Source organism: Brachyhypopomus gauderio, chromosome 1 (genome assembly GCF_052324685.1).
Source record: "Brachyhypopomus gauderio isolate BG-103 chromosome 1, BGAUD_0.2, whole genome shotgun sequence".
NCBI lineage: Eukaryota > Metazoa > Chordata > Actinopteri > Gymnotiformes > Hypopomidae > Brachyhypopomus > Brachyhypopomus gauderio.
The window spans coordinates 6,458,246-6,481,692 of record NC_135211.1 but is presented as its reverse complement, the minus strand read 5'-3'; the positions used below and the strand labels follow the sequence as shown (position 1 = coordinate 6,481,692).

The 23,447-nt window shown below is 45.1% G+C and overlaps 1 protein-coding gene across 5 annotated transcripts in view; it reads left to right on the top strand.

Annotated features, from left to right (window-relative positions):
* Nucleotides 1-21,698, top strand: part of nhsb (Nance-Horan syndrome b (congenital cataracts and dental anomalies)) — a 61,830-nt gene extending 40,132 nt beyond the window's left edge. The window contains exons 2-11 of one of the 5 annotated variants that reach the window (XM_077023508.1): nucleotides 7,355-7,516; nucleotides 9,151-9,290; nucleotides 9,593-9,637; nucleotides 10,127-10,186; nucleotides 10,623-10,670; nucleotides 12,176-12,371; nucleotides 12,714-12,845; nucleotides 13,646-16,645; nucleotides 16,838-16,961; nucleotides 17,460-21,698. In XM_077023508.1, the coding sequence (XP_076879623.1) occupies nucleotides 7,355-7,516; nucleotides 9,151-9,290; nucleotides 9,593-9,637; nucleotides 10,127-10,186; nucleotides 10,623-10,670; nucleotides 12,176-12,371; nucleotides 12,714-12,845; nucleotides 13,646-16,645; nucleotides 16,838-16,961; nucleotides 17,460-18,072 (4,520 nt within the window). In that variant the 3' untranslated portion in view covers nucleotides 18,073-21,698. Of the gene's footprint in view, nucleotides 1-7,354; nucleotides 7,517-9,150; nucleotides 9,291-9,589; nucleotides 9,638-10,123; nucleotides 10,187-10,622; nucleotides 10,671-11,010; nucleotides 11,074-12,175; nucleotides 12,372-12,713; nucleotides 12,846-13,645; nucleotides 16,646-16,837; nucleotides 16,962-17,459 lie in introns of all 5 variants that reach the window. The other 4 variants (XM_077023431.1, XM_077023346.1, XM_077023273.1 and 1 more) reach the window with 4 other exon arrangements.
* Nucleotides 21,699-23,447: the final 1,749 nt, after the last annotated feature.

Below are 23,447 nucleotides of genomic sequence, written 5' to 3'. Positions count from 1 at the left end.
TTCACCACCCCCCCCCCCCCCCCCCCCACGAGCACTTGCCCCCCAAAATGTCTGTGCACGCCACTGTGTGCATGTCTGTGTGCGTTTGCGTGCGTGTGCATGTGTGTGTGTGTGTGTGTGTGTGTGTGTGTGTGTGTGTGTGTGTGTGTGTCTGTGTGCCCTAGAGCAGAGATGTGTTGGGGAGGTGCCTCAAAGCAGGGACGTGTGTTCGTGTGCCTCAGGGCAGGGACCTGTGTGTGTGTGTGTGTGTGTGTGTGTGTGTGTGTGTGTGTGTGTGTGTGTGTGTGTGCCTCAGAGCAGGGACATGTGTGTGTGTGTGTGTGTGTGTGTGTGTGTGTGTGTGTGTGTGTGTGTGTGTGTGTGTGTGTGTGCCTGAGAGCAGGGATGTGTGTGTGTGTGTGTTTGCGTGTTCGTGCCTCAGAGCAGGGATGTGTGTGTGTGTGTGTGTGTGTGTGTGTGTGTGTATGTGTGTGTATGTGTGTGTGTGTTTACGTGTTCGTGCCTCAGAGCAGGGATGTGTGTGTGTGTGTGTGTGTGTGTGTGTGTGTGTGTATGTGTGTGTGTGTTTACGTGTTCGTGCCTCAGAGCAGGGATGTGTGTGTGTGTGTGTGTGTGTGTGTGTGTGTGTGTGTGTGTGTGTGTGTGTGTGTGTGTGTGTTGTGCCTCAGAGCAGGGTGTGTGTGTGTGTGTGTGTGTGTGTGTGTGTGTGTGTGTGTGTGTGTGTGTGTGTGTGTGTGTGTGTTCGTGCCTCAGAGCAGGGATGTGTGTGTGTGTGTGTGTGTGTATGTGTGTTTGTGCCTCAGAGCAGGTGTGTGTGTGTGTGTGTGTGTGTGTGTGTGTGTGTGTGTGTGTGTGTGTGTTCGTGCCTCAGAGCAGGGACGTGTGTGGAGGTGGGGGTGGGCCTCAGAACAGCAAGCTTTTGTCGGTTGGGTTTTTGTGCACAGGCCGATGCTTTTTCTGGATCTGCAGGTCCTGGTCAGTCTACTTCTCTGGCCTTTTCTGCAGACGACATGTACTGTAATAGATTTGTCTAGATAGTAGACTTGTCTGTTCTCTAATATGGTTAAATAATGTTTAGATTGTTTATGGATTAGAACATCCCTCCCTATGTCAGTCAACTCACCCACTGGTCCATGAAGAAATTGAGAGCAAACTAGGACTGTACCATCTAAAATAGGCTCTCGGGGGTGGGGAAGACGAGGGACAGGTAGACAGGCAGATAGGCAGACAGTCAAAGTAGGCTGATGGGTCTAGAGGTAGACAAACAAGCAGGGAGACAGACAGATAACAGACATTACTCCTCTGTCCTGTGTGTGTGCTGATACAGAGGTGCTACGAGCAACTAATCAACCTGTTTCAGCTACTTTGTGCTCACAGTACCTTATAGCAATACTACTCTAATAATACTCAACTATACTCAAACTAATACTACTTTGGTAATATTATAATAATTGTTTTTGTGCTGTTCTTGGTCAACAGTATGTTTGATTATCAGTGGGCAGCAGGTTAGCTTTCCCATGCGCTGGAATAAGTCCTTGTTACTCTTTTGTAAGAGCTGTCAACTGTGTGGTTGTGTGTATGTGCGTGGCTGAGCGTAGGGAGGTGTGTGTGCACATGAGTGAGCATGGGGTGTGTGTGGTTGTGTGTGTGTGTGGCTGAGCATAGGAAGGTGTGTGTGTGTGTGTGTGTGTGTGTGTGTGTGTACGTGAGTGAGCATGGAGAGGTGGGTGGGGGTGTGTGTGGTTGTGTGTTTATGTGGGTGAGCGTGGGTAGGTGTGTTATTGATTTAGTCCTGGTGATGTAGTCATATCCCTTATTGATTTAGTCCTGGTGATGTAGTGTCATATCTCTTATTGATTTAGTCCTGGTGATGTAGTGTCATATCTCTTATTGATTTAGTCCTGGTGATGTAGTGTCATATCTCTTATTGATTTAGTCCTGGTGATGTAGTGTCATATCCCTTATTGATTTAGTATGGGGATGTAGTCATATCCCTTATTGATTTAGTCCTGGTGATGTAGTGTCATATCTCTATTGATTTAGTACTGGTGATGTAGTGTCATATCTCTTATTGATTTAGTCCTGGTGATGTAGTGTCACATCTCTTATTGATTTAGTCCTGGTGATGTAGTGTCATATCTCTATTGATTTAGTACTGGTGATGTAGTGTCATATCTCTATTGATTTAGTACTGGTGATGTAGTGTCATATCTCTTATTGATTTAGTCCTGGTGATGTAGTGTCATATCTCTTATTGATTTAGTCCTGGTGATGTAGTGTCATATCTCTTATTGATTTAGTCCTGGTGATGTAGTGTCATATCTCTTTATTGATTTAGTACTGGTGATGTAGTGTCACATCTCTTATTGATTTAGTATGGGGATGTAGTCATATCCCTTATTGATTTAGTTGTGACGGGTAGGGTGAGCGAAAATAAATGGAAGCGATCACGCCAAGTCTCAGGGAAATAGGATGGTTTAATATGTAAAGTGCGCAAACCAAAACCCGTGAACTGATCCGAATTAAGGATATAATAACCAGCAGTCAACTGGTACAAAGACAAGACATATATAGACGAAGAAACGACCCTCAGGTGAGACTGATCGCGGGCTCCGCCCACCTGAGGGACGAACACAACACCACACCCACAGGACAAGCTGCTGCTGTAGACGGGGGCGACCAGTAGGGGGCCGCCGTACCGTGACATTAGTACTGGTGATGTAGTGTCATATCTCTTATTGATTTAGTCCTGGTGATGTAGTGTCACATCTCTTATTGATTTAGTCCTGGTGATGTAGTGTCATATCTCTTATTGATTTAGTACTGGTGATGTAGTGTCATATCTCTTATTGATTTAGTACTGGTGATGTAGTGTCACATCTCATATTGATTTAGTCCTGGTGATGTAGTGTCACATCTCATATTGATTTAGTCCTGGTGATGTAGTGTCACATCTCTTATTGATTTAGTCCTGGTGATGTAGTGTCACATCTCTTATTGATTTAGTCCTGGTGATGTAGTGTCATATCTCTAATTGATTTAATCATGGATATGTAGCTAGCATCATATGTTATATTTAGTTCTGATTCTCAATGCTATGGTCTTTTTTCTGCAGCCCACATATCATATTTTTGAACCTATTTTTATCTGTTACCATAATTTCAAGTGACATTTGGGTGAGATTTAATCCCATAGATGTTTTGATGTTTTTCTTTGAAAATAGGTTTGGTTTCCAGTTACTTTTGTGATTCATTTAGATCCCTGTATGTCAAACACAAACGTGTTCACATAGTGGGCCCAAGTTCACCCAGCTGTGTAGCACAGACCCTGAGACTAGAGTGCTTCTAGCTCACTGTCCATTGGAGTTATATTGTGTACACAAACACAAATCACTTCTGATTCACTTCAGAAGTTATGATATGGTGGCTAAATTTAAGACAAACAGATAAACAAACAGAAAATAGCACCCTCAATTCAAAAGGAGACTTCTCACCCAGCAGAAAAGTGGAACCAAACAGGTTTTACGTTCTAAAGTTCATTTGATTTTGTTTTTCTCAGTTTTGCCTTGTATGCATAATGGTCATCTTTTTGGGGTCTCCGCACTGATCACAAGCTGAACACAAATGTCACACTCTTCATACATTTGTATCCCCCAGAGCACCTGGTAACAGTGTATTAGCAGCTGGTGGGAGGGGCCTGAGAGTAGGCAGGGCTTCTGTGTGGTGGGCTGGGCTTGGAAACAGTGGAGATGCGGTGTCTGTATGAATGGATGTCTGGTTAGTGAATTAATTTTCTTTGGTGAATTTTGTGATAATCTGAGATGTGGGAGTCTTAACACTTTGTACTTCAAATTTAACCGATGGTGGTTTTATTCGATTTCAGGAATTTATGACTGCATTTGTCAGGAATACAATGTTTACTTGAATATTAGATTTTTTATGAGCAGTTTTATTGTGATAAATTCTGTTGATAAAATTAGCAGTAATATAAGATTCAGTAGTTCTGAATGCAGTGACTCCAGTGAGAGATGTGTCAGTAGTTCTGAGCATGGTTACTCCAGTGAGAGATAGTTCTGAGCATGGTTACTCCAGTGAGAGATGTGTCAGTAGATCTGAGCATGGTTACTCCAGTGAGAGATGTGTCAGTAGATCTGAGCATGGTTACTCCAGTGAGAGATGTGTCAGTAGTTCTGAGCATGGTTACTCCAGTGAGAGATGTGTCAGTAGTTCTGAGCATGGTTACTCCAGTGAGAGATGTGTCAGTAGATCTGAGCATGGTTACTCCAGTAAAAGATGTGTCAGTAGTTCTGAGCATGGTTACTCCAGTGAGAGATGTGTCAGTAGTTCTGAGCACGGTTACTCCAGTGAGAGATGTGTCAGTAGTTCTGAGCACGGTTACTCCAGTGAGAGATGTGTCAGTAGTTCTGAGCACGGTTACTCCTGTGAGAGATGTGTCAGTAGTTCTGAGCATGGTTACTCCAGTGAGAGATGTGTCAGTAGTTCTGAGCATGGTTACTCCAGTGAGAGATGTGTCAGTAGTTCTGAGCATGGTTACTCCAGTGAGAGATGTGTCAGTAGTTCTGAGCATGGTTACTCCAGTGAGAGATGTGTCAGTAGATCTGAGCATGGTTACTCCAGTGAGAGATGTGTCAGTAGTTCTGAGCATGGTTACTCCAGTGAGAGATGTGTCAGTAGTTCTGAGCATGGTTACTCCAGTGAGAGATGTGTCAGTAGTTCTGAGCATGGTTACTCCAGTGAGAGATGTGTCAGTAGTTCTGAGCATGGTTACTTCAATGGGAGATTTGTCAGCAGTTCTGAATCGTTTGCCATTGGCACGGAGGCTGTTCCTGACTCACAGTGCTGACCGTGCACCTGCTGGAGAGGGAGAGAAAGAAAATAGGACAGAAGATACAGAGACAGAAAGAGAGAGAAAGAGAGAGAGAGAGAGAGAGGCTAGAAGAGCAGAAACCCCTCTCATCGCTCCAGTCGGACGTCTGCGCCTCTGCCGTTCAGAGAGCTGGTGCACGCCACCTTTAATCAGTCAAAGGAATGGGGAACACACAAAAACGAGCACCTACCTGGGGCCAGCTGGAGAGGAAGAGGAGGGTGACGAGGAAGAGTTGTAGGGCAGGACAGAGAGAGGACACTGCAGGTAGGGCACTTCGGATGGGGCAGAGGAGGGGCAAATTCGAAGGGTCTTGGTAAAGGGGCAGCTCACCGAAGCTCGTGCTGGGCAGATGGAGCCCTCCAGATGGGTAATGACGATCCGCGGAGTGATGAGGTTTATTCTCTAAAGGCTGAGTGATTTGGTGCAGGGTCACTGCAGGGGAATCTCGCTTACTCCGGTTAAGGGAGAACATGACACTTCGCTGTCCAAAATTCAGCCTTTTGTGAGGAAACTGAGCTTTGTTCCCCTGGTGAGGTTTGTGGCTATTATAAAAAAGAAACAAACTAAAAAAAAAGACAAAAACAGTTGGTGGATGTGTTGTTCTTTGCCATATTAGAATAACAGATGCGTTGTAATGACGACTAGCTAGCTCTGTGGAGACGGTTTGCTAGACGCTGAGAGTGTGAAGAGACGTCCAGCACACTCTTCATGGAACGCTCTCTGTAGAGGTCACACACTCGGCTCAGGATACCGCGCATGGAGCAGGACAGTGACACACACACACAAACACTGTCTCTCTCTCTTGCAGAAGTATGGACACACACATACGTACTGTCAGAAATACACTCAAGACACACCAGCAAATACACACACACGCAGAAATAGCTGTAGCTTCCAAAACGTACACATAAATTAACAGAAGAACTACACACACTCCATAGACAGAGACAGGAGGAAGAAGGAGAGAGGACAGGAGGAGAGGCAGATGAATGAGTGAAGTGTAAGAGGGAGGTGAGAAGAACAGAGAGGAAAGGAGGAGAGAGAGCAGGCTGGAAAGAGAACTTGCCAATAACAAGTCAATCCAGCGCATAAGAAGTATGTGTCTCCCATTTACTGACTGGACTGGGAGCCAAGCCGGCTGGCAAGCAACAGTGTACCAGACACGTACGTGCTGTAACTCCCCTTAAAGGCTTATGCCACCTGATCCAGTACATACGCCACTCAGAGGCTCTTTTCCCCGTCTAAAGGGTACTGACTACTGGACCTACTGTTAAAGTGGCCATTACTGCTCCTGTTACTGTAATGAGTTCACTCGACCCCAAAAATGCAGCAAAATGCAGAGGGACAGGTGGCACCTCAGAGTGGCACGAGCTACTATTTACTTAGTAAATACATGTACCGAACTAAGTGTGTTCGATGGAACAGGACCAAACTAAGTGTGTTTTATCGAACAGGACTGAACTAAGTGTTTGAATTAACAGGACCAAACTAAGTGTGTTCGATGTAACAGGACCAAACTAAGTGTGTTTTATCGAACAGGACCGAACTAAGTGTTTGAATTAACAGGACCAAACTAAGTGTGTTCGATGTAACAGGACCAAACTAAGTGTGTTTTATCGAACAGGACCGAACTAAGTGTTTGAATTAACAGGACCGAACTAAGTGTGTTTGATGTAACAGGACCAAACTAAGTGTGTTTGAATGAGCCATTTTACTGACTTTGGATACTGCAGGCCTTGAACTACAATTTAGCAATTTTGGTGATGTATTTTTCTACAATAAAGTTTTGTACAGTTAAGAGTGGAATCTTGACACACTCTACCACTCTTTGTTCTTCACAAAATATAATACGTGTACTTCACAGACAATAATTTATCTCATTAAAATAGTTCATCAGAACTCCTAACAATTATTCACTACCAACATTTCTCACCATTTCGCCCTCACTGTCTGACTCTGTCTCTTTCTTACTCACGTTTACTGGACGTGAAAAGCTTCTCCCGTTACTGTTTGCGATTGCGCGTTGATAAGGATCTGCTAATTCACTGTAAATTAGACATGAAGGGTTGCTAAGATACGCATGACTCTGGACTATTGAAGGGGTGGGGGGGCTGCCTTGTGATGCATACTGATCCACCAGTGTGTCTTTATACAGTGAGGGAGGGGAGGAGGGAGGTGGATAACAGAGGCGTTAGGTGCCCTTCGTTTCTCTCCCTGACTCACAACACAGCACACCCTCCTGGTTCCCTCTGGGACCATTTTAGAAATGGTGGGAAAGAAATGTTTTCATTCACTGTGAATTTGGCCCTCGCTGCGGGTTGCTTTTGGCTCCCTTTTGGTCGGGCCTGTGGTTAAGAAGTTGCTGTGGGAAACCAGGAAAGCATGTAGTACAAAACTGGCTGCATGTCTCTGCCACCTTGAATGCTCACCACAATTTCACCAGGGCCATTCCCCCCCCCCTCTGCAGCTGTGTCTAATCTGGACGCTGAGAGCAAGCTGACACTGCACTTCCAGGCCCCTCAGACTCCATGGCACCAGCAGCACAACATGTTTCACCACGGCACACGGACGCCGTGCCTGGAGGAGCTGCACCACCACGCCCAGCTCCACCTGCGGGCGCTGCAGAGAGGTGAGACGGGGTTAGCGCCCCCCCTGCAGGCCGACACCTCGCCCTAACACTGCCGATGACATAAATACACATAAGGCTCAGTCACCTTGTGACTTGTGAGCGTTATACAGCTGAACTCACTCACTGTGTTCAGGTTTACAGCACGTTAATGGCTGGATGATTCGGGTAAACAGGAACAAATCCAGTGGTTTTGGTAGCAAAAACGACACACCTAGAATGAAGGATCTATGAAGTAAAGATCTAGGCAGAAATCTCAGCTTTCTAACACATGCAGATCTTCTTTAACTTCACTAACTATATCAAAACAATCACCAAAACAACTTTAACAATAGAGTCTAATCAAGGGTTCAGCCTGAAGCAACTTGTGCATGCTTTAATCTTCAGCAGGTTACTTCAGCAGACTACTATAATGGTTTCCTAACAGGACTCCCTAGAAAGACCATTTAAAAGGAACAGCTTGTTCAGTATACCGTAGCAAGAGTTTTTAACTAATCATGGTGAAGCAGTTTATGCTACACACATTTCATCTTAACCAGAACAAACTCCACTCCCAGAAGAACTTAGATGCGCCCAAATATATTTTAAGTGAATTTTTTAAATTTTTTATCAATTATCTTTTTTTACATATATTTATAAAGTGCTTTGAATTGGGTATAAATTGTGCCACATTACTAAATCTACCTTGCCTTAGCTATCAGGCCATTTGCTGGGCTACAGCAGTGGAGGAGTCCTACCTCAGCTCTGATACACATCCATCAGCTCCTCAGATTGCAGTTAAACTCCTTGGCGCTATAAACACTGAGAAATATTAAACCTGGCAGGACCAGGGAGTCCCTTATGGCGACTAGGAGACACTAGTCAGAACTCCAAAAGGTCCCGCATGAATTCACTTCTTCTCATTTGCCTTAAGTGACTGCGCAGTTGTTATCGAAGACTGCAACTGCGTGAATGTGTTTGGTGCTTTTTGACTGTAAAGTTGAGCTTTCGCAGAAACCACTGGAGAACATCAGAGCAACGTCTGATATCCTGATTGGAAAGATGCAAGCAAGTTAGAGTCAGGTCTCTTTAAGTTCGCCCAATACATTTGTCCTACATAAGCCTATCATGCAGCAAGAATAACTGCAGCTAAGACAAAAATTCAACAGATTTACTGCCCTCTTGTGGTCCCGTTGTGGTCATTACAGCACCTCTTCAATCAGACTGTGAAGCTGTGATCTTTAGTTCCGCACTGTTCCTGGTACATCTTCTGGCAAACAGTACGATTAAAATACTGTTATGATGACCAAACACTGCCTCAACACATGATTGGGTTACATTTTGCAAAGATATATCTAAAATAAAAAATAATATGTGGTAAAGTAATACAGTCTTAGAAGACAATCTTAAAATACAGTCTTAGAAGAAGCAAGTCAGTCTGTAATATCTGCCCCTGTTTGTAATATGCTGCACCCTTTTGTTAGAATGACTTAAAGCATGTGAATTGCACAGTTAAGCCCCATACGTCTCTCATTGCAACACTTGATCTCATCGTATCGTAACATTTGCCTGTCAAAGTAATGTATGCATTGCCTCTTGTCTTCAATAACCAATTAGTATGTCAACCTTAGTCTTCTACGGGTGTTTGTCTGATACAGATCAGCTGCAGCAGCAGCACACCGCCAGCAGGGAGTGCAATCGAGTCACCATCTCCATCTCTGTGGCCCCGCCCATGCCTACATTCCCCTCCCCTCACTCCCTCAGGAGGCGGGATCAGAGGAACCGGCACGCCCGCATGGTAAGCCTACTATTACAGTTACACACAGGAACAGCCACTAACTTACTGATCTGCTGGTTATAATGCTGTCTTGAGTACTTGATGATGGCAAATGTATTACTGTATATTACTGTATTTCTATACCCACCACTACCACTAGTATGTTTAGGCTGTTCCTTGTTTCTTTGTATTAAATTTCAGTCATTCATTTTGAAATGATGATAAATGACAAGGAAAATGTTGGATGCTTTTTTCATTTGGTTTTTCTAATAAATTGTATTTTCAACTGTTGGTTTTTTCCATTCTTGTTTATGGTATAGCAGGACAGAGCTGAATATCAGACAGTGCAAAGAAACGTAATTCCCATGGTGAGCAGAGCCAGTTTCATCATGACTTTCATAAGCACTTCAGGTCACATGATCTCATAGATCATCATGACAAATTTTACCTAGAAGGAACATTTTTTTTCCCATTTTTCCCCATTGTTCTTTGCTTAAATGCCAAATTAAAACATCAAGACATTAGCTGTGATATTTGTTTCAAAAAGAAAAAGATCTATCAAACTGATAAATGAGAGCAGGACTTGGTCTTCTGGCAGTAGTTTGTGCCATTTGCATCAGTGGTCTGTGGCTTTAGAGGTCTGTCATGTTTGCTGAGCCCCTGTGAGACTGATCGGAGCCCCTGTGAGACTGATCTGAACCCCTGTGAGACTGATCTGAGCCCCTGTGAGACTGATCGGAGCCCCTGTGAGACTGATCTGAGCCCCTGTGAGACTGATCGGAGCCCCTGTGAGACTGATCGGAGCCCCTGTGAGACTGATCTGAGCCTGTGCTGTTGTGCTCTGTGGCTCCCAGCAGGAGAGGAGTGCCAGGGAGTCGGACGTGCAGACTCTGCCCAGGAAGGCTGCCTCTGTGCAGGTGCAGCTACAGCACACTAGCGGCGGTTTGATGAAGCATGAATGTGTCTTTGGTTTTCTCAATCAGTATGAGCTTTGGCAACGTTTTCAGGGGTGTGTGTGTGTGTGTGTGTGTGTGTGTGTGTGTGTGTGTGTGTGTGTGTGTGTGTGTGTGTGCGTGCGTGTGTGTGTGTGTGAATGTTTCCTGTGTTCCTGTTCTGCATGACTCTTGTGTTGGTTTGGTTGCATGTGATTTCAGTGGTTTTAAATGTGCTCTGTATGGTCCTGCACCATGAAAAAATCACGATAAGCATTTTTATAGCGACGCATTAGCAACTTTTGACATTCTTTCATTCTTTTTAATCCTCATCTGAATAGATCATTTTGACAGCATTGTGATGCTACTGTCCTAAAGCTTTGCTATTTTCCTTATGCATTCGTTATTTCCCATAATGCAGCAGGAGAGACCTGTAAGAGAGGTGGAGTTACAGCCCGCACAGAGAAAGGTAAATGGTGACAGTGTGACCGTGTGTGTGGTTACATGTTAAGAAGGTCATGGGCTGGACTGTGGGGTCAACTGTAGCCCATCTCAAGCTAATGAGCCCTGTGGTCTCTCCTGCCTAAATGACTCCTCCAACTAAGCCCTCCGTTTCTTTCTTCAGAGTTTCAGGTCTGGAGCTGACAGGACTACTACATGCCTCGTGTTCTGCTCATTAACATCATCCTTTTTGATATAGGTGCACATTCAGTGCGTCTCCAGTCATGTCCATTTTTATTTCTCTGCCGCTCTTACTTCTCAGGACCACTGTTGAGTTTGTGTTTGCCATTTTCTTTGTTTTGTTTTAGTATGAGCCATCACGTCCCTCCTCACCCACAGTGTGTTGCCAGCTCATCCCCTGGGTCCTAAAGGTAGACTCCCTCCCCGTGGTCACCATGTCCCCCCAGTCTCTGTTTAACCACCTCCGAGGTCACCGTCTCCCACATGCTATTTTCTCCTGTCCTTCTTCATCATGGATAACCTGTTAGATCTGCTCCTGAGAGTCTATTGCATTTCAATCTCGGCATGAAGCTTTTCCTGCCTTTTCACTTCCTTATCTTGAGTTTTCGTAGCATTGTTTTTGTAACACTGGATTTATCTGTTCTTTTTGTTGGATATGAACAATGTTCTGATCTAGATTTTAACAGCATGCATGACCTAAAAATGAGATTTACATCTGGCATTCAATCTTATCTTAATGACATACATTACCTTAATAAATTAGCTTAATGATTTGCACCTTTATTTTGGGGGTAATCTGGTCCTATAACATTTTTAGACTGGGTTCATTTTAGCAGTGAGCTGGAATTGGAACAGTCTTTGGTGGTTAGTAGTAGTATCACTATACTGCCCATTTAGCCTAATGGAAGACAGACACCTGATTTATCTTCAGAATTTCCCACAGTGGTTTTATTGCCCTCTAGAGGTTGTTAAGTAACTTGTATCTGCTGTGGATACAACACAACCTTCATATATTTTATGCTTTTTCCTACTGTGCTTCTTTTATTCCAATGAAATCATTTTTGGAGTAGAGCCAAGAACCAAATCCTGGAGTCGGGGGGGGGGGGGGGGGGGGGGGGGGGGGCTACATATCACCTTCTCTCTCTCTCTCTCTCTCTCCCTCTCTCTCTACTCTTTCTCTGTCTCCTTCTTCCTGTTTGCCCTCCTCTCTTCCTGTTTCATGGTCTCAACTGTGCATTTGCTCAAGATGAGATGCAGTATGAATTTAGGAGTGTGACAGAGTGCCTCCTGTATACGCCGCACCACAGCTGTGTACGTTTATGTGCTTTGACTTTTATTGGGGCTTTAAATAAAAACAAATTATGCACAGAACTGTTCGAGTTGCCCCTTGAATTTCTAAACTAATTAAGTACACTAGTGACTGCTTACAATGATCTCTCGAGTATATAACATAAATATACGAAGGCATAAATACCCCGGAGCACTCTAACTGGTGAAACCCCTCTGCCTCAGGCTGCAACCAGTACGAGCGCCGACGGGCCAGAGGCAGGCCTCACCCACAGGCCCAAGTGTCCCGTGCCCAACGTGCCCACCACGCTGGACAAGCAGACCAACTGGTCCAAAGCCCTGCCCCTCCCCACCCCCGACGAGAGGACAAAGAACGAGTCTCAAGTCATTTCCTCCTGCATCATCCCCATTAACGTCACCGGTAAAAGCTGCACGTACAGTTCCTGGATCAGCAGTGCTAAAAGATGATAAGCTAATGTAGTCCAATGTAGTGCATACAGTAATCTGTGTAAAGCTAATGACATCTAACTTAAAATGCAGAAAATATCGTTTTTCCCATGTCTGGGGAAAAAATGTCTATAAAAGTGCAAAGTCCTTCTCGATGTCTTTTTAGTAACTGAATCAGACCTCAATAATAACCTTAATAAGAACGCTGACAGGGTTGGTCCAGAGCTGTGAACCGCACGGAGCGGTTTCAGGTGTTGTTTCAGGTGTGGTTGTGCGGTGGAGTGTGTGGTCCTGAGCCTGCGTGTCCCCCCTGCAGGTGTGGGGTTTGACCGGGAGGCCAGCGCTCGCTGCTCCTTGGTGCACTCGCAGTCCGTGCTACAGCGGAGGAGGAAGCTGAGGAGGAGGAAGACCATCACGGGAATCCCCCGACGAGTGCAACAGGACATGGGTATGACCGCCCGATACCCTCCTGGCATGTTGTGGTTGTCATGTATGTTGATATCAACATGTGGAGGGCTCAGTTCTTAGATCCCAGTAGGATTCCTTGTATTTGGCTGATTTAAAATCCATAAATGTAAATGTAAAAAAATGTAAATGTACCATATTTTGTCAATTGTGATTTTTACATCGCAAAAAAATTTTGTCCTCCGCTTTTAACCCATCTGTGCAGTCAGAACACACACACACACACTAGTGATTACTAGGGGGCTGTGGTGCACACGTGCCCAGAGCGGTGGGCAGCCCTAGCCCGGTGCCCGGGGAGCAGTTGGGGTTAGGTGCCTTGCTCTGGGGCACCTCAGTCATGGCCTCAGGTCTGGGAATCGAACCCACAACCCTCTGGGAATAAGACCAGTTCCCTAACCACCAGTACATGACTGCCCCATAAGATCCCTATGACTTATGACTGCAACATAAGATCCCTAATGCCTCAGAACTTGGTTTTATTATTGCAAAATTTTTGTTTACATTTAACATTTTGTTCCTTATGCATTTAAATGTGTTTATAATATCCATATAATGACCAATAATATGTAATAAAAGGTGGTAGATCGACTTTTTTGCAAGCCTTTTTTCTATGAATGAACATTTAACAGAGCATGTTCATATGTGTAAATTCTAAACTGTGGATTTCAGCCAACTGAAATTCCATTCAGGCTTAGAAAGACACCTAATAGCAATGATCATGATATTCAGTGCAATTGCCCATTTTTGTCTATATGAACTTTATTTTCTCCTAACTTCTAACAGACTCTGACGAATCTCCTGTGGCCAGAGAGAGAACCGTGGTGGTTCATGCCACCCCACACATGTCCCTGTGCCAGGAGGAGCTCTCCCTCAGTGGCCGTGCCCTAAACACCAAGGATTCCGGCTGCCAGACGGATGACTTCCTGATTGCTGCCCCGTCCCGGAGGCGCATCCGTGCCCAGAGGGGCCAGGGGATTCCCGCGTCCCTCTCCCACTCCACAGGGAATATCACTTCCTTACCAGATCGCTCCGACGCGATGTACACCACTGCGTCCGGCACTCGCCTGCGTTCAAGAAGTTTACCTCGGGAAGGTGGCAGACTCCGGGACAAAGACCGTGATGACAGCGATGACGACGACGACGACGACGACGATGAGGAGGACGACGAAGAACTCTCTCCTTATGAGGCTGAGGACTTCCTGCCAGGTCCTGGACAGAGGGTTCTGAAGGACGAGGAGGAGAGCACGGATGACCAGGCCATGCCTGAACTCCAGCTGGGGATTTTGAAGCGGATACAGCACTCCGGTAGTCCTAAGAACGCGTGGATCGAGAGGGGGAGGTCCAGGCTCCCACGTAAAGCCGACATGGGCAGCTGCGAGATCTCCTCCAGCTCAGATACCTTCAGCAGCCCCATTCATTCCGCCTCCACCACAGGTGTGCTGGGAAGCCAGATTGACCAAAAGGAGGACCATCAGTCATCGAGCGGCAACTGGAGTGGAAGCAGCTCCACGTGCCCTTCCCAAACCTCGGAGACGTTACCGCCAGCCGCCTCGCCCCCCCTGACTGGCTCCTCGCACTGTGATTCAGAACTATCCCTCAACACAGGGTCTCATATCATTGACGACACTACTGGCTTCATCATCGACCCTGACCACATGGACCGGCCACAAGAGCAGGGACACAGGTCCAGCTCATTCACTTCCTCAGCCACGGATCAGATGGACGATGCGGGCGTCAGTACCGCTAGCGACGGGGAGTGGAATTGCCATCAAGAGCAGCAGGATCAGTCTTGCCCACAGGACTTCAGCCCAAAGCACTCCAGAGATGACGAGAGCGGCCTGAGCTGCCCAAGTTATTCCAGTGGAGAGACGTACGAGAGCTTCAATGGCCAAACGCCAGCCGAGAAATCCGAGAGCTCCGCCCATTACACCGTTAACACCGGGGGATTCTACACCTCCATGCACTTTGACTGTGGTCTTAAAGGTAGCAGAAGCTATTACAACTATGCAGCCATCGACCCCGACTGTGGCCCAAGTGGAAACATTGCACCTGGCATGGGAGAATACCCTCCACCAAATTACCGGGGAGCAAGGACACTTGGAAGACAGTGTCTTTCCTTACGAAAACCAAAGGCCAAGCCTCCCCCACCAAAACGTAGCTCTTCACTAAAGGAAGCGAGCAGCAGCACAGATGTTTCAGAGCAGAATGAACCAAAGATTATGAGCGAGCTGCCACTGCCGTTGTCTTCCAGGGAAATGAGACTGCAACTGGACATGGCCAGTTCTGCCGAGCATCTGGACACTGCAGGTCTCTGTGATGAGCCCCTCGGCACCTGGGGTGTAGAAAATGTCAGAGACATACTAGACTGCTCCTCTCCGTTCAGTTCCTCCGACACACATTCCTTTAAAGGTGAGGGTGCGGTTCAGTCAGACTATGCAGACCTCTGGCTACTCAATGACTTGAAATCCAGTGATCCTTACCGGTCGCTGTCGAACTCCAGCACTGCTACGGGTACAACTGTTATCGAATGTGTCAAGTCACCGGAAAGCGTGGACGCTCAGGCCCGTTTCCCCGGGTCCAGACCCACCTCGCCCACGCTCCCTCCGCCGGAGGGCGACTACAAGCTCGGCTCTCCTGAGAAACTCGCAGGCTTGGCGTCCCCTTCCAGCGGATACTCCAGCCAGTCAGAAACACCTACATCTTCCTTTCCGTCTGCATTCTTCCCAGGACCACTGTCCCCAACCAGTGGCAAGAGGAAACCAAAAGTACCAGAGAGAAAGTCCTCGCTTTCTTCTCTTCAGCAGCAACAGCTCGCCTTTCGAGACTTGGGCTGTTCCTCCAGGAGGGATGCCGACACCCTGGCCATGCCTCCCAGTCACCTCGACCTAAGTGCTCTTCACATCAAGCCGTTCTCCCACCGGACCCACGTGCACATCCTCCACCAGAACAAGCAGAAGGCAGCGGTGGCAGCAGAGGCTCGTGCGGCTGCCACCGCCGCGGCTGCGGACGGCCCAGAGATGGCTAGTTCTGCCCATCTGGCCATCACTCCGACTGTTCTAAGGTCAGTCCAATTGCGATCTATCGAAAGAGCAGCCGAGCGGCCACAGGGGCACGAGCCATTTGGTGCACGTCCTTCCACGCGTCCCAAGTGTCCCACGGTTACAATAGAGGCCCTGCCCTCGGACAACAGGCACAATAGGAAACCACCGGCCTACAAACCACCCGTTGTGCAACACTGCGAGACCCAGTTCTCGCCTCCAGAGGGCGTCGTTGCACCACATGAGGGGATTAAAATACGGCAGGAGAGGCACGGTCCAGGAACGTACTGGGCAATGACGGCTTTCAGAACACCCGTGGAACCAACCAACCCACCTGACGTGCAGTCAAATCCAACGTCCCAAGGCCCGGAGACCCATGATGCCCAGCAAAGTGCAGCCGGTAGCAGGTATACAGATGACCAAACAACAGTATCAGCAGAAAGGGTCAAATGTGAATACAGTCAAACATCTGGGCCAGAACCTTTGGCAGAACCCTCTTTGTGTATAAGCAGCACAATGTCTCCTCCCGCTTATAGCGAAATACACAGGAGTGACTTCGTACTGTGCAACAGCCCTGACAAAGTGCCTGCTTTTAGTTCAGAAATATCCTCGCACACTTACACAATCAGCGATACCAGAAGCAAAGAGGAGGAGTTTGAGACATCAGGTGTCACTACCAGAAGTGCCTCAGAAGAGGGATGCGAGGACGGGTCAACCCCAGATACAGAGGACTACTTCAGCAAAGGTAAGGTTTCATCAAACAGTAGAGGTAAAAATTCAGAGACTTGTCTTATAAATGTTATTTCTTGTGTGGGTGTTATTGTTGGTTTATATGTCACGGTTGTAGTAAATAAGAAATGCAGCTTACATTGCAAATAGGCTAACTGACAAATATATTGAGAATCCCAATGGAATGTGGATTAAATATCTTTTTCAGACTCAACACCCAGTGATAATTCAATTTCACCTCAAACTGATGACTCAAGAACCGATGACGATAGTATATTTCCTTCACCTAGTAAAGTACGCACAACTGAAGATCTGTTTGCCATGATCCACAGGTGAGCTTGTTATTTTTAAATTACTAATGGTTGCTCCAATTGTGGGCGGCATGGTGGTGTGGTGGTTAGCACTGTCGCCTCACAGCAAGGCGGTCTGGGTTCGATTTTCAGTCTGGGCTGCTCTGTGTGGAGTTTGCATGTTCTCCCTGTGCCTGCGTGGGTTTCCTCCGGGTACTCCGGTTTCCTCCCACAGTCCAAAGACATGCGTGTTAGGTTGATTGATCACTCTAAATTGCCCGTAGGTGTGAGTGTGTGCGTGTGTGTTGGCCATGCAGTGGACTGGCGACCTGCCCATGGTGTACCCTGCCTTCGCCCGGAGATGCTGGGATTGGTTCCAGCCCCCCCGTGACCCCGACTAGTGGGATTAAGCGGTTCAGATAATGGATGGATGGATGCTCCAATTGTTACGTCTCAATTATGTTATGTTGTGTTTTTGTGGCTCCTGCAGACATAATCCTGGATTCACTCTGTTGTTGTTTTTTAACGAAATTGTTTTAGGTCGAAGAGGAAGGTTCTTGGGCGGAAAGACTCTGGGGAGCTCAACAGTAAGAGTCGCCTCAGTGGCACACATGTGACGGCCCCTGTCAGTAACCCAGTGCCATGCCCAGTCACTCCAGTAGCGCCAGCACCTCCTGCTTGTTCCCAGCGAGCCTCAGGACCCATTTACAGGAGTGCCAAAAAGTCCAGCACCTCTAACGAGGAGTTCAAGCTTCTTCTGCTGAAGAAGGGCAGCCGCACCGACTCCAGTTACCGCATGTCTGCCACTGAGATCCTCAAGAGTCCCATCGCGCCCAAATCTCCAGGGGAACTGTTACTGGAGGCTGCCAGGAACCTAGAGGATCCAGTTTCGCCACAACAAGAATCTCTGTCCAGCACGGAGCCCCTGCTGAGCCTCCCCTGTCCCCTACCCAAGGCCAACACTGAGGGGTTCTCCACCAAAACCCTGGTGATGTCTGCTGCATCTAGGCAGGGTCGGTCCAGAATCCCTCCAGCAGCCAATAGCAGCAGGTACAGCACTCGCAGCAGGCTGTACACGGCCCCCATGCAGGCCATCTCTGAAGGAGAGACTGAAAACTCTGATGGAAGTCCACATGATGACCGTTCCTCCTAGGGGTTGGGTTTAATTTGTGTGTTTTTTGTTTTTCGTAGAAACCAACAAAACAGTAAAATCCTCAGAATAAGATAAAGATATTTTAACTAAAAAAACAAATGTGACATTTACAAACATTTGAATGAGTTTACTCCCCTAAGTATTCCATTGTATCTTACGACTGAAAAAATCCCTTGGTCACTTGGAACATTTTGTATTTCATGAATTGAGAGAACATATGCTATATTGCCAAAAGTATTTGCTCACCTTCCTTGACCCACATATGAGCTTAAGTGACATCCCATTCATAACCCATAGGGTTCAATATGACGTTGGTCCACCCTTTGCAGCTAGAACAGCTTCGACTCTTCTGAGAAGGCTGTCCACAAGGTTTAGGAGTGTGTTTATGGGGATTTTTGACCATTCTTCCAGAAGTGCATTTGTGAGGTTACATACTGATATTGGATGAAGGCCTGGCTCTCAGTCTCCGCTCTAATTCATCCCAAAGGTGTTCTATCAGTTTGAGGTCAGTACTAGTACCATTCTCCTGGCAACCGCCAAACCCAGACTCGTCCATCAGATTGGCAGATGTAGAAGTGCGATTCATTACTCGTCACACGCCTCCACTGAGTCCAGTGGCTCTAGAGTCCAGTGGCAGCGTGCTTTACACCACTGCATCTGACGCTTTCCATTGCACTATTGCACTTGATGATGAATGGCTTGGATGCAGCTGCTCGACCATGGAAACCCATTCCATGAAGCTCTCTGCACACTATTCTTGAGCTAATCTGAAGGCTACATGAAGTTTGGATGTCTGTAGTGATTGACTCTGCCGAAAGTTGGCGACCTCTTCGCACTATGCGCTTCAGCATCCGCTGACTCCGCTCCGTCAGTTTACGTGGCCTACCACTTCATGACTGAGTTGCTGTCGTTCCAAAACACTTCCATTTTCTCATAATACAGCTGACAGTTGACTGTGGAAGATTTAGGAGCGAGGCAAATTCCACGCTGGAATTCACTGACCACTGACCCATTCTATTCTTTCCCAAATGTTTGTAAAAATTTTATGCACCTCTGGCCATGGAAGTGATTGGAACACCTGATTGGATGGGTGAGCTAATACGTTTGGCAATATAGTATGTTTTGGCCATTGTTCAATTTTTTTTTTCCAACACACGATATGGGAACTGTTAGTGGTATAAATGCTTGGCATCTTGGCATTCCCGAAGAATAGAAACCCATAGCCAGAAAGTGAAGAATATACACTTATTTGTCTACACTGGAAACATATTCCTTTATTTTTAGATTTTCATCACAAATGGATTGATTGGTTGTTAATGTCGTTATCTCTGGTGTGTGATGAAAGGCTAAACGTCTGTGTAGTTGTGGGCACGAACCTGCTAAACTCCCAGTGAGGAAGCACCACCATCACCATCAAAGCTCCACCATCACCAACATCCGTGAAGCAAGCTGATTTACACAGACAGATCATATCAGATTTATATATTCCTAGTATGTTATTTGTAGCATTGTTACATGAAGACGTATGTTATTGCAGTACCAAAAGTTCACCTACCCATCACAGTGATTCCTAACTGGGACTTTAGCTGGGCTTACACAGGACAATCGCACTGTGACCTTTCCCAACAGGCGGACTGGGAGCGCTGGAGAACTGTTCTCCAAAGTCATAGGAAAAAATTTTAAAGCCGAAATATCTACATCAAAAATGAATTGGTTTGCAAATCTGCAAATATTTTGCACTCGTTTGAAGATGATTATTCCTTTATGACAACTGCATTAAATGAAATGTGGTAATGTATATTTATTAGCAAAATGAGGCCACATGTGATCCATCCAAAGTTAGAGGAGTTCTCACCCATGACAAGGGAGGTTAGGATTTTAGGTTACAAGTTGTCATGTTTTTAAATAGGACTGTCCATTATAATACCAACAAAAAGTTTACACTTCGAGAAGAAATCTGTACAATATTTTATTTTTTAATGCACTTAAATGGGGTACGTATAATGTGTAAATTTTTTCAGGTATATCATATGTAACATATAGAGGCCAATGTCTAAGACAACTACTGCAACTATCGTGAAACAAATTCATAGAGACAACACAATTGAAATCTTCACCTGTATTCTATGAATACCATTACGATTGTGTGAACATTTCAGTTTGAGTGGGATGTTTGCACTTTTGCAATGAATTGTTCTACTCGAGAACAGAAGAGTCTTGTTTGAGGTCAAAACTCAAGGGAATTAGCAAGATTTGTCAAACTTACACTGTGCCATAGAGAGCAGGGGAGACAAGCTGTGAACTGAATCAGTTTTACTTTCCCATCATCCTTTTCCACTGAGCACTGACTTGACACTCCTCTCTCTTTCATTGTTAGCATGCAATAAGACACTCGAATTCATAAGGATGTTCACGTGTGGAAAAAAAAATATTCAAGTCACTTGAATTTGCTAAGTATGTGCTATGTTTAGTAGATGTACAAAATGTTAAGGTTTTCGTTGAGATTTGGGTTTCTGTATTGTATCCATAGACTGAGCTGTAGCCCATATGTGGAGAACTGGACAATCTCTTAAAGCACTGTTTGTGTAAAAGAAACAGAAAGCCACAGTAAAAGACAGCAGTTTGGTGTCTGTGGACAGGGTTAGTCTCACGTCTTTAGGTGTTTGTTCTAGGGTAAAGGTGTAAAAAATTATCAACTTGCAAATACAAAATAAGGACAGTTATGTTTATGTAGACGTATCCCTCGGTAACTGGGCGATTGCTCATTTGCAGTCCTGGGAAGCTGTATTGTTCATTACATGTATATATGTGGTTGTGTGACTAACAAAAATATGATAATTATTCAGCCTTTTTTTCCAGACTGTTGTTGAATTGCCATGTACTGTATGTCATGTCCATACTTTGTAGTACTTTGGTATAAGGACACACAACTCCCCACACCAGAGTAACATTCAGTAGATGTATGAGTCTCTGCACCATTTCTTTCATTGTTTACACAGGTAGATAAAGAGGCAGAAACTGTCACAGTACCATACACTTTTCTTTTGTTTTTAATCTCACTAGAACTGACATGTTCTGTTCTTGGTTTCGAGTCAAAACGCTGAAGAAATGTGGGCTGTCCCTTTTCTGTGTGTGGTCACATGCTTTGGGGTCAAACCTATAGAACTATGAAATCCTCTATTAGATTGCAACATTTAATAAGAAAAAATAAAATATTTTTAATTATGGGATATTTTATCCAGAGAATTATTTTGTTAATAAATGTAGAAAAGAATGATAAAGCTTTATTTAACTAAAAAATGACTGAACATATTTCATATCAGGGGTGTATTAGCCAATGGAAAATTTAAATACTGTACTTATGAATCTTTCTAATTAGCTGTAAATTTGCATTACTTACATATATGCTGTATGATATACAATTCTAGTCAACTGGTTTTGGTGCTCAGAACTAACCTTATGCCCAGGCAATGCTACGTCACTGATGCCATATGTCCTCTCATTGTGGTTGCTTTGGTTTATTTCTGCTTTAAATCTTTCATCAAAGCTCATTAACATTGGCGACTCCAGGTACTGTAGCAATGCATGCATGTACATGTTCACCCCCCCCCCCCTCCCCCAACACACTGTAGTAGCTGAACTTGAAGGTTTTATCGACCTAGAAAACATCCTCTTGAGGAATAAAACATGAGCAGAAAGGCCTTCTGGAATATTCCGTTGTAGTGACTAAGCTGTCGTCACCATGGTGACCATGGTACAGTTCCCGTTCTTTCTCCATTCCTGCACTGTATCCGGTGTTCACTTTACAACGTTCCTGTGTATTTTCTGTTTATTCCACAACTACACATATCGCTCAGTGAATCACACTGCACAAATGGGGGAAACACATTCTACTTTTGCCAAAGGGGTTTCCAATGTGGAACGGTGTTAAAGGAAATAACGAAGGCAAAGTGAACCGAACTTATTGGACTGAAGTGGGGGTTATCCTGCAGAAGTCTCTGGAACCAGAAGCTGTCAGAAGCTTCACTTCAATTTGTATTTTTGTATAAACGTGTACATATGATCTTTTTAAAGAAACAAAAAAAAATGTTGCAAAGTTGTTTCTTTTTGTAAAATGTTTTCAAAGTTTACATTAATTCCAAGCCTTTGTATATTTTGGAGCTGTGCAACACTTTGAGTCCTTGTATTTATTTTGTAGTAAACATTGTGACAAACCCATTGTAAATTTGATCCATGTCTTACCAGCTCCGCTGGCCTGCTCGGTAACTGTGCGTAGAGTAGGCCAATAAATGTGACTGCATTGAAAAGAATCCCAAAAGTCATCTTGCTTATTTACAATATTCACATTGTTTATATTAATCTTTTGTGTGGGTGCCCATTCTACAAAAAAGTTTGTGTTCTGCTGTGGATCCTCACCCACCCAAGTTTTCCATTTTTGAAAATAAAAGTTAGTAATCAAATAAACCTGACTCATTAGAAACATGTGTGCCCTAGAGCACAGCTAATCATCATTTACTTTACTAATCATTCAGGGGTTCTGCTGCATTGACCTCTATATGACCTCGGTGATTTCTGTGTGCAAATCAGAAATGTCAGTATGAGAAGTCAAACGCAACCCTTACTCAGGGAAACATCTTCCAGTCCTTGACTTATCAATCGTGAAATATGCATTATATGGAGGCCATACAGCTAACCAGCAGGGGGCGGTACATTATAATGAATGAAGAAAATTTTGAAACGTCTTAAATGTCATGTTTTTTTTTCTGCAGTATAAAACATAGAGCTGATTAAACAGTCGTGAATGAACCCTATACACAATAACTCACCTGCAGCTGTAATTGGTAGAACTGGTACCTCACGGTGTATGTACGACTTTTCTGTCAACAAACGTCCAGTGCTGGTTCCCCTGAACCAGCAAACCTTTCAGGAAAGGACGGACTTCCCAGTGGTTTGAGAGTTCCTTGATTGCATATCTGGACGTGGAAGTTCCCCAATCTTTCTTTAAAGCCACATTTAATCGTTCACGATAAACACTTTCACAACCACTGACGATTCATTCACTATTTATGCTGCAGTTCTCGCGCGTTTTGGTTTCAATGGCGGGAAAGTGGTTAAAAGGCAATGGATGTCCTAGTTGTAATTGAACATACGTCTTAAAACATTTATAATATCTTTTCATTCAACGACAATAGTTTGATTGCAGTGCACCATAAACCATCTGTTAGTGTCATGTGTCAGTCATAACAAGAACTTCAGAGAGGAGCTCCACAGTCTTCTGAGGAACGACTCCACACTGTCTGCTTGATCTTTACCCGGGGTGTCTGTCAAAGACTCGAGCCAGAACCGAGCAGAAGGATCCAATTGAGTTGAGATCA